The sequence below is a fragment of the Trachymyrmex cornetzi genome, unplaced genomic scaffold (assembly GCF_001594075.2).
Source record: "Trachymyrmex cornetzi isolate Tcor2-1 unplaced genomic scaffold, Tcor1.1 scaffold797, whole genome shotgun sequence".
Classification (NCBI taxonomy): domain Eukaryota; kingdom Metazoa; phylum Arthropoda; class Insecta; order Hymenoptera; family Formicidae; genus Trachymyrmex; species Trachymyrmex cornetzi.
Genome location: NW_017300132.1, coordinates 806,862 through 822,253, shown reverse-complemented (window position 1 = coordinate 822,253; position 15,392 = coordinate 806,862). Strand labels below are relative to the sequence as shown.

Sequence of the window (15,392 nt, the reverse complement as noted above, 5' to 3'; positions counted from 1 at the left end):
GAAGACATAAGGGCCCTGTATGGGCTTGCTTTGAATCTTGTACAGTTGACAACATTATTAAGCAGAAATGTATTGCTTGTGGAACATTAGTTAATGGAAAAGCTCCACGACTGAAACAACATCTTCAAAAGTGTAGTAAGTTTGAAAAGAACGATGATGATAATTCAAGTAAAAGTGAATCAGACAGGAAGAGTGAAATGAATAAGTAAAAGAAGAGAGATGCATCGATACCGAATCACTTTTATGTTCTTATATTTTAAAGCAGCAGTTTTATAGTTTTTACCAGTTTATTATTCCAGTGGATAAACTCCGGACCGGTAAAATCCGGAATTTACCCTGGTTTTTTCCACCCATTGGATTTTTCCTGCCAACCCTGAAGACTAATAATATCACAGGTAGCATGTAAGTTCCAAAATCTTGGATGTTCTTCTGCAAATAACAAATGTTATAACAGGTTGTCACAAATTCCTCATTCTAAAATTTCATTATTTATCCCTGATTTCCAGACAAAATTTCATGATTTTCTCTGATGCTTTCAACATTTTAAAATATTTTGTATTTTCGTCTTGATTTGGAAATCATCAAATATTTTGTTGAGAGAGCAATTTGACATAACAATGTAAATTATTATTGTTTGCATTTAATTGTTAAGTTGATAGTATTCCAAAAGTGCATCTATGCAATCTATAGATGTGATGTACACATATTAAATTCCTTTAATCCCAAGAATTTTTATTTTTCAGAAAATTCCCTCACTTTTTTTCTTATTTCCCTGATCGTTTTCAATTTCCTTGATATTTCTCTGGTTTCCAATTTTGTGGCAATCTTTATATATATAATTAAGTCATTTTGATGGCAAAATCAATATAACACTTAAATCTATCGTGTTGAATTAACCTAATTTAGTTACCACTGCTCCTACTCATACATAGAGTCAATTTGACACTATATAGTGTCAAATTTAACTCAAATTGAACTGTTTTAAACTGTTTAACTCTACTATTTTAGTACAAAATAACGATATATTGAGTAGTAGTGGTGACTTAAATTAGGTTAAATTTGATGCCTATAGATTTAACAATGTTAGATACAGTGAGAGTATTGTATGAACAGACGTTAACTCTGGACAGGAGAGCGCAATATGCCCGCAATAGCAAACCCGGGAGTGCCATTCGATCGTTATTGCGAGTCGAGGGTACGGCGATATACGCTCGGTGGCCCGTCATCGATATTCATTGGGAATAAATAATTGTACTCTCGTACCCCCCATCAGATGCCCGCTCGACCTTTCTTAGCTACGTCCCGTTGGCTTCGTCTAACGATGGGCGACAATGGAACAAAACGAAGACACAGGAGGAGAGAAAGAGAAAGAGAAGAGAGACGGAGAAAAAGATTGGGTTACTCTCTCGCGAGTGGGTCCTCGGGTTACAAGCAATCTCGCGCACATTATTTCGTCCGATTCCACCCCTTCCTAACGTACCTTTATTTTCCCACCCGCCCGATCCTTCTTCCTTCTTTTACTCTGACCGTCGCTTCCTCGTCTTTGTCGTTTCCTCTCTACCGCCATCGTCGCGGCGTGGACCCGCGCTGATTTATTTGCATCCGCGCGCTCACCGACGTAGGCGCGGCGTTTTCATTTTCTGCCCCGCGTCCACACGCTGTAAAGTTTACAGGCGTGATTTGCATCGGTTTGCATTTTGCTTTCCATCGTCGTGTTCTCTTGTCGTCGTGCTCCTATACGCGTGTCGCGTACCTATACGAACGTGAACCTTTGCGATCCATGTTTATGCGACATTTTTGTTATGGAGATATGTATATTTGTGCTATAATACAAGATCAAACAGGTTTCTCTATTTCTCAATTTTTTTCATTGCCTTTTAATACCGAATATATTCGCGTTTTTAATTTTCACTAATGAGGAATTATTTATATGTATATTAAAGCTATACAAGTCAAATTATCCTGAAATATAAAAGTTACTACGTAAAAAAGATTATTAGGATACTAAAAGTATCATTTCTTACGTATCATTAATTTTTTTCTATTAAAAATGTATCGTTATTAAAAGTACTTATTATTATTACTTTTATCTCTTCTAATTTAAGAACTGATTAAGTAATAAGAATTTCTGCTGAAAGATTTATTACGCGTGATAATAAGAAGCAAATAAAATATTCTTAAAAATCCTTACAGCAATATGACATTTTACATTTCAAATCCTATTTTCATTAATCTATTTTCAAATATAGTAACCAGTGCGCTTGAATACCTACTTATCGTCTGTTAACCTGTATCATAACATAGTGCAGAGGTGGAAAAACCTGCACGTACGCATATGTCCTCAATTAACTATTTGGAGTTATGTCTCTATCAGAGAGAAACTACGTAAGATTGAAAAGAGGAAAGGGTATTATAATAGCATTGTGATTTATGACAGTTTGCAGCAATAAACCTAATCATTGCGTTTATAAATGCGATAATTGTGAAATTATGCATGCGTCACGCGATACGATATAAATTTTTATAATAAATTGATATAATTATACTATAATTAATGAACGATTGAAACTTGTGAGATTTCAATTTTCCTACCCAATGAAAATACTGTACTCTCGGAATTACAAGCATTTACGATTCCAAGTTTTCCGAGCATTTGAATAATAAAAAAATATATATATATTAGAGAATATTTATTTAACATTATCTATCTCATTTTCATGTACAGAGCGTAGAGTCATGCAGGAAAGCATCGGAATCATCATCTCGCTCGGTGACAGCCGAGGCCGATACTTCCTCGAGACGGGCCGCCACCAAAGTCAAGAGGGAACCAGCGACGACGACAACTAACGCAACCACCACTACCGCCCCACCGACTCATCCTCAAGGTCTTAGTCCAAGCGAGGACCTCAGAGATGAACCTGGTGACTTCATCGAAACGAATTGTCATTGGAGAGACTGTGGTCTCGAGTTTCCTACGCAGGTAATATGATGATATCTTCACCCAAAATAAATAATTTTAATATTAGCAGAAACCGCTAAATCTTAGAGGATTTTATTCTTATATACGGCCTCAAGAGGAATCTTTTAAAATCAAGAGGAAAATATGCTAAATACAATATTCTTACAGTTAGAGTATTTTCATTTTGCATCTGCAGTAAAAATCTTGCTGTTCTTAATATGAATTTCCTCTTGTACACAGCTTAATATTCTTATAGTTAGAGTAATTTCGTCTTGCATCTGCAATACGAATTTTACTGTTCTTAATATCAATTTCCTCTTGTATATAGATTATTTAATATTGTTTTAAGAGATATTATATATACTTTTGAGAAACTTTAATTAAAGAGTATTCACTTCAAAGATATCACAGGATTTGACGTCTATCGCCATGTTGTGATCCATTGTTAATGTCAATATTTCATGAACGGTAAGGTTCACGAAACGTTAGCATTAGCAATGGATCACGACATAACGACGATAACTCGCAAATCCTTTGGCATCTTTGAAGATGTTATCTTTACTGTATTTTTTCCAAATAAAAATACCTGCACCATATCGATAACAAGCAATACATTACGTGATAAATAGTACTTACGCTCAAATGTGGGCCAGTACTTCTCTAAGCTGATCGTTTCTAAGAATTCTTCAACTTCACTCATTATGAAACAACTCAAATTATAAATGATGTAACACAATACAACATGATGTAACACGATGACCGATGTATATTGTATACTATAATACGCGCCAAAAAGCAGCGACAGGCAGCGACATACATATTGCTTTTCATGTTATTCATAAGAGGGCGTTCCGCTTTAAGTAAACGTATTCCTCTTAATACAAGAGGAAAACTGTTAGAATAATCTCCAATACATTTTTGATGAATAGTCCAGTGCATTGGAAGAGGAATACTCTTTCTGTAAAAGTTTCTGCTTAGAATATGAGGTTATCGGAAATTTCACTTTACAATTAGATTATCTTTTTTTTTTGGGTATTAATCATTTATTTCTTCAAGACAAGAACGACAGGAACAATTGCAATTTTTATACTGCAATTTTTGAAACTTCAAACAGAACATTAATAGGAATAATTAATTTTACGTATACTGAGAAACATGTCGATTGAAAATGGACAAATTAGAATCAATAAAAATTCTGGTTATCTCAACTAAAATTCTAGTAGTTTCACTAAAGAATTCTAATTCGTCCATTTTCAACCATAATTCAAATTAATTCAACTAGACATTTTTCTCAGTATAGCGTTGAGATATTCCTTGAAATTATTTAAAGAGAAAGGGAGAGAGTCAAAGATATAACACGATAATATCACTATCTGTACATCTCAACGAAAGGCTCGGTCTTATCCACATTAATCTGGCATGCATCTCCTCCCAAACAGGATGATCTCGTGAAACATATCAACAACGATCATATACATGCCAACAAGAAGAGCTTTGTTTGTGGTTGGGAGGAATGCTCGAGGGATGAAAAACCCTTCAAGGCTCAGTACATGTTGGTCGTGCACATGAGAAGACATACGGGTGAAAAACCACACAAGTGTACCGTAAGTAAAGTACTTACTTGTTTCTCCCGACAGAAAATTTTTTGTATTAATCAATTATACATAAATGCGTACAAATATTTGTGAGAAGTGACTTTCAAAAATCTTATAAATCGCGCTATTCAGAGCAAGTTTTATTTGCAGCCAGCTATTAAAAATGTTTAAATAAAAATAGCAGTCGATTATAGAATTTAACATATTAATTTTAAGTATATCTATATTTTATATTAAAAACAACTTTTATAAACTTTATTTTTATTTACATATTAGTGATTAAAAAAGTCAAACTTACATAATTATTATAATTTTTCATATTGTATGGTTTAATAATGGGCAAGTTATTTTACTAGATTTATGTTTGCGTTTTTTCGGTAAGTTTAAATAAATTTGCGTATAAATTATAAATACGCGTACGCATTAAAATTATTACAATTTTTTATAAAAATAATAATCGTCATTTGAGATACATACACATATATACTTATCTATATATATTAAAGACACAATACATATATATACACAAAAGATAATAGATATATAGATAATACATAAATATTTTTTAATCAATTATATTATTCATTCTTTCGAATTTTCATGTTGTAGAATAATTTGTTATATTTGACTCTTATGTATCCTTTATTCTCTAATTTTTGTTTTATTATATTAAGAGTCCTTCGTTCTTTTAACTTTTTAATAATATATAAAAATATGCAAAAATTCAATTGGTGTACATAATTGCCGTTAGCCAAGAAAATATCAAATTTATGTACAACAAACGTGTGTTTTGTGTAGAGATAATCTTGAAAGATTTGCTACCATACTGTGGTACTTAAATATTCGACCTTTCTTGCAAAATTTTAAGTAATTAAAGTGTTTGGTATAACTTTTTACTATTTAAGTCACTATATTTTGTAAAATTTGGAGACGTAATTAAAAGAAAAGAAAAATATTTTTTACTTTCTTTTTAAATTATTCCTTGACTTTGTAAAATTTCAAAAAATATAATTAAACAAAGAATAAGATTTTTTATTTAAATTAATTATTCCATACATTTTTTACCAAACTTTAGGAAAACAAAATTAAAAGGGACGAAGAACGCTCTTTCACTCAATTTTTAAAATTTTAAAAAGAAATTAGAAATTATATTTTTAATTTTTCACCCTCTACTCAAATTAATTCTTAATATAAGTAATTATAATGTTCCGTATGTATTAAACAATATGATAATTAAAAAAGGGCATAGAACCAATATTTAAACAAACAAATTTAATTAAATTAGAATCATAAAGTTAACAAACGTTTCGACTCCGATCGGTTCATTTTCAATGTTACAAAGCTAATTCATAAATAAAAGTACAATTATACAATGTTAAATAAACGAAAAAACCATAACTATAACAATTCGTTAAATTGCCAGCAAATTCTTGTCTTTACTATATAAAAAATTATTCTTAATCTTTAATTACAGTTACAACATCTTAAATAAAAATGAGTATGATTAAACAATAACATTTCACAAAATCGCAAGAATAATCTTATCATTGAAATAAAAAGCGTAAGTTGTCCATTTGATATTTTAATCTAAGTTGCGAATGAAATCGTATCTTGTCGGTGAAATATAATTACACAATAATATGTGTTGTGTGTCAGTGAAATATAAAAAAAAAATCCAATAATGCATCAGTGAGATGTAAAAAATCACCAGAAATGTGTTATAATTTTGCGTTGTAACTACATGTTGTAACTTTAAATTATTTTGCTGATGTACGCGACACATCCTTGATCAAGTCAAATAATGTCTAATTCTTAATACTTTGCCAATTTTTGAGGAGACTTACCTTTGGGTCGAATTGCGTTCATTTACAGCAATTTCTCGTACCACTCCATTGCAATCCTGAATCGTTCGTACATTTACCGGCGCTCTCTTCAGTCATACTTGCGACTAATGCGTGTCCGTATGTAAATTCTTCCAACAGGAACAGTCATGAGCGAGATTAATTAAGAATGACCGTCGTGGCGATCGTCCGTGTGTGCATTCGTCACTCTCGACTTGTTACGCGCGACGCGTTCTCGATCGGCGTTCGAAATTCCGAGAAATGTCGACGCGTCTGTCAACAAGACACAAGCGAGATTATTCGTCTCGATTAAATCGTGGCGGTGTCGCGACGGTTTGTCTCCGACATCCCATCGCTTTTCGAACCCTTTCACGCGCTCGCCAGAGCGAAATATCCGAAATCACAAATCAGAAAATGAAAATTGCAAATGGCGTGGCGTCTTTCCGACGACTCCGAGACGACACGACGCGACGCGACGCGACGCAACGTCAGTCACGAATGCTGAGACTGTTAATTACGGCTGTCCAGCTACGCGATTCGTACAACGGGACGATTAACGTCGCCTAATGCGACGTTTTCGACATTCGTTCGTACGTGGGACTCACAATCGCGGGACGGGTAAACAAACGCGAAAACCGCGGAACGATAACACTGTCAAGAGTGTCAAGTTACGTGCGACCGGCGACGCACGGTGCGAACTGACCAGCACGGCGATGCGGCGCGTTTTCAAAATTGATCGTTGATCATTGGCCCGCGTCGCCCGCGGGGTGTCGATCGACGCGGGAAATATAATGCAATCATAAGCTGCGTTCAGCAGACTCAGCAGTTTTGCAACTGTTGTAAAATTCTTCAATATGATTGGTCTTGCCCTTAGTTCCTCATTGGATCTAAATGTATAAACTAATCATATTCAAGAATTTTACAACAGTTGCAAAACTGCTTTCTCTGCTGAACGCAGCCATGGTGAGACGTCATTAAAAAATAAACATCGTTGGTAACTATAGGCCTGTTCTTTTTGACTGAACTTTTGCATCAGTTTATCTTTCCTTCCTCTTCTTTCCTCCTGGAGGGAAAAGGAAGAAAGATGAACTGGTGCAAAAGTTCAGCCAAAAAGAACAGGCTTTATAAGAAGCCTAAAGAACAGATTCCGATCGAAATTATCTTGTTTTCTCCAGAAAACACAACAGAAATCTAAAAAATAATTGAACAATTGAATAAATAAGAGAGTTTTTAATGCAACATGCAGCATTTCTTTTTTCTTCTTTTTTAAATATTTTTCTTTTTGTTTATTTTAATGTATTTTATTATAATGTAATTTCTTTTAATTTTTAATGTAGTTTATTTTTTTTATATTTAATGTAGTTTATTTTAATGTACTGGTTGTTGAATAGCATATTCGAATTATAATTAATATATACGCTTATATTACATATAATTAATCTACACGCTTATATTACATATTATATAATTAATCTACACGCTTATATTACATATACATATTGTATTAAGGAACTAATTAAATTTTAAAATGTCCTCTTGAACACAGTTCGAGGGTTGCTTCAAAGCCTACTCGCGGTTGGAAAATCTCAAGACTCATCTCAGATCTCATACTGGCGAGAAACCATATACTTGCGAGTATCCAGGTTGCAGCAAAGCTTTCAGCAATGCCAGCGATAGAGCGAAACATCAAAACAGAACGCACTCCAGCGAGGTATTATTCTTTTTCTTATTAATTCAAAAATGAAGAAAAGAAAAATTTTTTAAAAGTTTGAAAAACAGAGTTATAAGATAGTATTAGTTTCTTGGACTAGCTATCATCTTCAAGGACTAGACATTATCTTTATTAATCTACAATAAAATGTTTCTTTTATTACTTGGAACCAGACAAGATGTTTCTTATAGATTTTTGGATGCTGAAAACGATATTGCAAGTCAAATTTCACCAACGTGTTAAGTTTTCGAAATAACTGAGGTTTAATGTGTAAAAAAAGCCATATTTTGCATTAGTTAAACCTCAATTATTTCGGACCTCTCAGATGAAATTTGGCTTCCTACATCGTTTTCAGTATCTACAAATTTAAAATAAGAAACACTTTGTCTGGTTCAAAGTAATCTTTTGCTCGTTTTTTAATTAAATTAATAAGTAAGCTAGCGTGCGCGTATTATCTTTTGCCTTTGATAAATTGAATAATACACAATGATTACTATCTGAAAATTTTATATATATTCAACTATTTCATTGGTATTTCTTGTCCAGAAACCGTACATTTGTAAAGCTCCCGGCTGTACGAAGAGGTATACCGATCCATCGTCGTTGAGGAAGCATGTCAAGACCGTTCACGGTGCCGAATTTTATGCAAATAAGAAGCATAAAGGCGGCGGTGGTGGTGATGGTGGTGGCAGCGACGAGGCTGGTGCAGGAGGTAACAGTCCCAGTAGGAGTGAGGATCTGCCTCCAAAGACACCCAGTCTCTCGAGTCCTAGCGTCAAGTCCGAAAGTGAAGCGAACAGTCCGCCAGGCATCATGCAGCAGCAGGGTAGTCCGCTGGTGGGTGGTTGTAATGACGAAGTCGCGGGAATTGGCGCTCTTACCGGCGACGGAATCGCCCTTACTGAAGAACCATGGAACGAAGAGCCCGATGATTTGGATATAGCCGATCTCCCTATAGCGCTGCGTGCCATGGTGAGTCTTTTGAAGATCAGAGGACACTTTACTCTCTTCACGAGTAATACAATTCAAAAAATTTCGTTTCTTTAGTTATTACCATGAATGAGCAAAATTTTAATTTGCCGAGGCGACAATGATCTCAAGAATCTGTCATCAACTGATATCACAAAAGAAGTTTAGAATTCTAAAATTAATTTTCAGATATAAAGAAAAAGAATTAAAATAATTTGTACTAAAAAAATTTAACAAAAAGAAAGATTTTATTTTTTAATCAAATTGTTTTTTATAGCAAATTGTTAGAAAAATTATTAATATTTTAGTTGTTATTGCTTTTATAAATTGTAAAATTTCAAATAGTACTTTTCTGATATATCTGTAAGTGTACACATAAATATGTAAATAACATCAAATATATATATATATATATATATATATATACATATAGGGGAGAGTGGTCTAAATCGTGTGTGTGTGTTTATGTATATATACGATTTATTAATTACAATTTAGAAATACATCTTTTTTGTTGCTATTTATTTTGTTTTATTTATATAAGTTTTTCTCTTTATTAATATTTGTTACGGACAACGTAGATTGCTCGTAAATAGAAGAAAATATTCGAATCTTTATTATTTTATAATAAAAAATAATAAAAAAATATTCAAACAAACATTTTGATGAAATTGGGAATTTCTCGTCATCTGACTGCGTCTTCGAAGTTATGTCATCCTTGAAATAAGTTGCTTATTTTAGCCAGTAAAGAGACTTGTCACTGCTGATACTGAATACAAAAAATAAAATTTTAAGTAAGATAAAATTTATTCAAAATTTATAAAAAAAATAAAAGCATCATAATTATATAATATGTATAGTAAAAATTCAAAACGTTCATACAAAACGACAATTTGTTTTATTTAACATTAAAACGAGTTCAGACAGTATATTTGGAGGAATAAATATTTTAGATGTTATTAATATAAATTTTGGTAAATATTGCGATTAATTAAAAATCGATTAATGCCTTTTCTCATTCAACAAAGAAAATTCTAATAAAGAGAAAATTATAATAATTTTATTTAATTAAGTTATACATATATCGTTTTAGTTTAAATATTTTAGCAAATATCTTACTTGGTTTAGTAATTAGACCTGAGAGTCCGTTACCTATAAGGTCAAAGAATTTAGTTGCTATAAAATATCCAACACAGATAATAAGTCCCAGAACCACGAACACTCCGAGAGCCGGATACAGCATCGACTTCACGTTGGCCATTGACATCTTGGTCAATATTCGATTCGACATGATGATTGAAATGATATTACTACATCCGAATAAGTCTTGTCAGAACTATAGCTTGGACTGAAGAAACTGGCCGTACAGAAGATGTATCACTAATTAAAATTATCAGAATAGTGACAACCAATAGCATGACGCGTCCTAATACTAAAAGTAGGGATTAGTTCGATTCTTCAAAAGAAGATATTATAATTCCTAGAAAAAAATAAACATATTTAAGTTTACACTGCGTGAGCGTTGAAAACAATATAGTTGTTTTTAAATTATAGTTTACTTTAATTTTTTATTAATAACACGAAAGTTAATGTTTCTCTGATAATGAAAAAGTTTTCCTTTCAGAACTCTTAAGAAAATTTCTTAATAAATAAGTTTTTATCTTCTACTGATATAAAAGTATGTTGTTTTTGTATGTTAGGAACAGCTTGCGTTTTGAAATTTACTTCGAAGAAAATTATTTATTTAAGTTAAGAAAATTATTTATTTAATTGACGGCTTCAAACAACATTTCAAGAACCGATATTAATTTTGTAATTTGCATCCAAAGAAGAATTTTGGACTACTAGTTAAATGACATTTCCACGTTACAGCACTTGGAAAAGGAATATATGATGTGATGTAGTATATGCGCGAACTATATAGTCTTCAAGTTCCAGCAATATACCCTATTTTAATTCCTAAAACTTTGTTTGTTTGATCATAAAAGAAATTCTCAACTGTTGAAATTCTATACCTATTTCAGTGACAAATAACAAAAAAATAAGATCTCTTTAAAGTTCTTTAAAGATCTTAAGACATATAAACTGTCCCTATAATATTACACAAACAACATACTTTTATATCAATAAGAGATAAAACTTTATTTATTAAGAGATTTTCTTCAAATCTTGTGTGTGTGTGTGTGTGTGTGTGCGCGCGCGCGCGCGCGTGTGTGTGTGTGTGTGTGTGGAAAGACCTTTTCACTATTAGTGAAATATTAGCTTTCGTGATATTAACAAAAAATTAAAAAATACATTACGAAACAAAGAAAAATTGATGCGAACTTTGGGAAATAATGTATTTATACATTGATTTGCGAAAAAAAACAATGATTTGCTGAAGGCAATTTTATAATTTGAAGTTATGACTTTTTCAGAAAACTTTTATTTCCAATAATTTGTAATAATAGTTTAATTGATCTGTGATTTTTATTTTCTGTGGTATTCCGTCTTCAATTTACAATTACACTAAAAATAATCCGGATGTAGTTTGTTTGGTAGTAATATTCACAAATATGAAGATACTCTCATGTGTCTTTGGAATAATCCTGGCTTTATCACTGAAGTCATCGATCAAACTTAATTAAGTTTCTGAGAAAATTAATTTTATTTATTTTATGGTTTCTTAAGTAAGAGAGCGATATAATACATATATAAATTTTACTAGCTAGAATAAGAAGCGTCCTAATACAAAGTAATTCTTTGTTTGTCTTTCTAAAGATCTACATTCCTCTTGTGATATTCTTCAACCTTAAATAACATTATTTTGATTATTCACAGGTCGGCGGTATGGAATCGCAACAACAATTGCAAGTACCGGCGCCCACGTCAAGAAATCGCCTGAAAGGAAGACTGAACGCCAAGGGTATGCCGAACATGCCGATCGTAGGCGTAGCAAACATGCGCGGGATTCGCGGAGTTGCACCTCAGGGTAATATCGGTGATCTCAATAAAAGGATCACCGATTTGAAAATGGAAGGTGGTGGTGGTGGTCAGACGCGGCAAACAAGTCTGTCTGATCTTCAATTGAGATTGCAGCCGTTCGGTGAGCCGCGAAGGGACAGTAATAGTACCGTCAGCACTTATTACGGTAGCATGAGATCGACAGATTTCAGTAGCAGAAGAAGCAGCCAAGCGAGCGTCGTTAACGCCGTCAGAATGGGCCCAGGATCAGAAAGCTTATACGATCCGATCAGTCCGGGCACGTCCAGACGAAGCAGCCAGATGAGCACAGCTTCTAGCAGAATCGATCAAAATCATTTTCAGGGACCTTACTCGACGAATAATCTCGTTGTTCAAACGCAGAACATGTCCCTTCAGGTATGCTTCGTTACGATTCTAACACAAACTCAATAAAGGATAATCTTAAACAACGCGACATTCTTTTGCAGAATATTCAAGCAATGCCAAGCGACTGGAATAATCCGAGCGGTCATTGTACTCAGCCATCGAGTGATAGACGAATGTCCGAACCTATTCGTAGTAATCCAGCCCAAAGGACTTCTCCTCCAATCCCGCCCAGGCCGAGGTCTGCACAATTGCCCGAGCTTCAGCCTGAGCTTCATCCCAATCAGGAAGTAATTTTGGACGAAGTGGGTGAAGGAGAAATGGTAGAGAACAAACTGGTTATTCCCGATGAAATGATGCAGTATTTGAATCAGGTAATTACGTTAGAGTATTTTTTTAAATTATTTAAATCCATAACATATCTCTCACGTTGATTATTTCTTTTAATCTCCGAATTAATATTATCACTACAGGTTCAAGCGGGCGGAAATCAAGTCAGCTATCGCGGCAGTCCTTTACCGATTTGCCAATCCCCGATATGTACAAATCCTCTGCATTACCAGCGACAGATGCAACCCACGTGTAATTATAATCAGTCACATCAGCAGAACTGTTATTCCTCTCAACAAGTGGTACAACAACCCTGTCCGAATTATCAGAATCCCTCTTCTGCATCTTACGGCCAATGTCCGAATTCACGTACAACTCAGCCTCCGTCGCAGTATTGCCCGCCGCCTAATTATGGGTCTCAAGTGACAGGCGGACAAGTGGCAAGCCCAGCTGCGGGTCAAGTCATGTCACCGAGTTCCCATTATACTTCGACTCATGTGAGCGATCAACCATTGACATCCCCTGCAGCTGGCGCTCTGGCACCACAACATGCGCCACAAAATCTGCCCCAGAACTCCGCTCAACTCTCCAGAAATTGTCCTCAGAGCCATGCACATGCTTACTATCCCAGTTACGGTTGCGCGAATCAAATGAACGCGAACTGCAATGGCACCGGTGGCCAAACCGGTGGTCATCATTCTAATCAGACCTGCACACAATCTAATCACGCTGCACAGATGCGGTTAACGAACAACTGTCAACAATTGTCGCCGCATTGCACTCAACAATCCGCACCCATACCCAATCCATCGAATATTGCTCATCCGAGTGCTCAGTGTAGTCAGCCGTCCGGTCAGTGTACAAGGCCTATCGTAACGTCCAACGGTCAAATACCCAACGTACACTCTGCCCCATCTCCGGTGACTAATCAGTGCAGTCCGATGTCACCTCATTGTTCTCAATTGAACCATGCGAATCAAAGCAAACCGATCAATACACTTGCGACAAATCTTCAAAGCTGTCAACAGCAAACTCAACAATCGGCCACAGCGTCCTGCTTGCAGGTCAACAATTGTATTCATCCCAGTGGGGCGCATCGTCAAGTCAACGACGGTGGCGGAGGTTCAAAGAGAACGTCACCACAACTTTGTAACACTCAACAAACTAACTGCAGAATGCAACAACAACAACAAACCTGCACGCATAATTGTCAAACCAATACGAATCCTCCGGCTCAATACAATTGCAATTGCGCATGGACTTACGGAAATCAATGTTATCACGGTCAACATGGTGGATCGTTACCGGAGATACAATGCAGAGATATTAGCCAATCGCAACAAGGCTCACCGATAAAGCCGCCTCAAGGTATGAGACAAGACTCCTACCGCAGAACATTGGAGTACGTTCAGCAATGTAGGAACTGGTCCATTAACGCTCAAACCCATGAGACCAACGTCTCCAGCTCGACGCATCCTATGTCGTTGCCACAACCTTTGCCAGCTAGTGCCAACATGGTTGTCAATGACATGACATCTTCGCTTAGTTCTTTACTAGAAGAAAACAGATATTTACAAATGATTCAATGACCCATGTCTACTAACCAGAAATATCAATTTAATTCCACTATCGATCGATAAAACAGTTGCGCTTAAACAATTTTTTACTTGATTGTTACAAATAATATAAGTTTTATGTTTAATATAAAATTTGCTGTACATAAATGAAATTAAAATATTAAACATGAAACATTTGACAAAATTTATGGTGACGTGTGTAACTTTATGTAAAAATAGTCGATTTGTAGTTTGCAGATTTTCAGATTCAATACTGACTTTTATCTGATACATATGTCTCAATTTATTGATTAAAGAATTAAAGGTTGTGAATAAAAAAAGTATAACATAATTATAACACGGTTTAAGAGAACAAATCATAAACTAACCATTTGATAAATTAAAAATTACACGTGACTGTATATAGGAGCAGTACATTCGTACTTGGTAAATTCTTTATGTTCAATCTTGACTCTTTTCTCATATACGGTTTACAAGAAAAAAATTGTTCAAAGAATTAAAAGTTTTAAATGAAGTGATTATAATCCGATTTGGAAACTAATATATACTTTCGGCAAAATTTAGTATGTTGCGCGACAAAAAATATTGACAAATTAATAATTAAATAAAGTTAATTTTAAATTTGATTGGAATTATTATTATCGCATCACTATATCTATCCTAGTAATGGGATTTAGTTAAAATATTCGTATCAACATTCACTAATTTCTCTTTTACCATTCACATTTTAGCGATGAACTATACCAGATGTAACTAAAATATATAATCCAGATAGCACAGAGAGTTTAAAAGAATTCAGCCGTACGCCATCAATTCTAAATTCGTTTTTAGATACAAAAAGAATTCTTTTTCTGAAAAGTTCTGAAAAAAAGAATTCTTTTTACATATGAAAATGAACTAAGAATTCATGACATACGATTAAATTCTTTTGAATTTTTTTATACTCTCTGTGCTGTTTGGGAACATTTAGACCGTTTTTAAATAGCAGGATTGGTTTTATAACATTACACACACACACACACGCACGCACGCACACACACACACAGAGTTAATTTTTATATGAATAAAATTTTTACAGTCGTA

General features: G+C 34.1%; 1 protein-coding gene across 1 annotated transcript in view; it reads left to right on the top strand.

The window, feature by feature from the left end:
- The window catches only part of ci (transcriptional activator cubitus interruptus), a 31,610-nt gene extending 17,205 nt beyond the window's left edge, over window positions 1-14,405 (top strand). Inside the window, exons 8-14 of the mRNA XM_018518839.1 lie at window positions 2,726-2,980; window positions 4,399-4,563; window positions 7,942-8,106; window positions 8,653-9,078; window positions 11,896-12,435; window positions 12,507-12,776; window positions 12,876-14,405. Coding sequence (XP_018374341.1) covers window positions 2,726-2,980; window positions 4,399-4,563; window positions 7,942-8,106; window positions 8,653-9,078; window positions 11,896-12,435; window positions 12,507-12,776; window positions 12,876-14,321 — 3,267 coding nt within the window. The 3' untranslated portion in view covers window positions 14,322-14,405. The remainder of the gene's footprint in view (window positions 1-2,725; window positions 2,981-4,398; window positions 4,564-7,941; window positions 8,107-8,652; window positions 9,079-11,895; window positions 12,436-12,506; window positions 12,777-12,875) is intronic.
- Window positions 14,406-15,392: the final 987 nt, after the last annotated feature.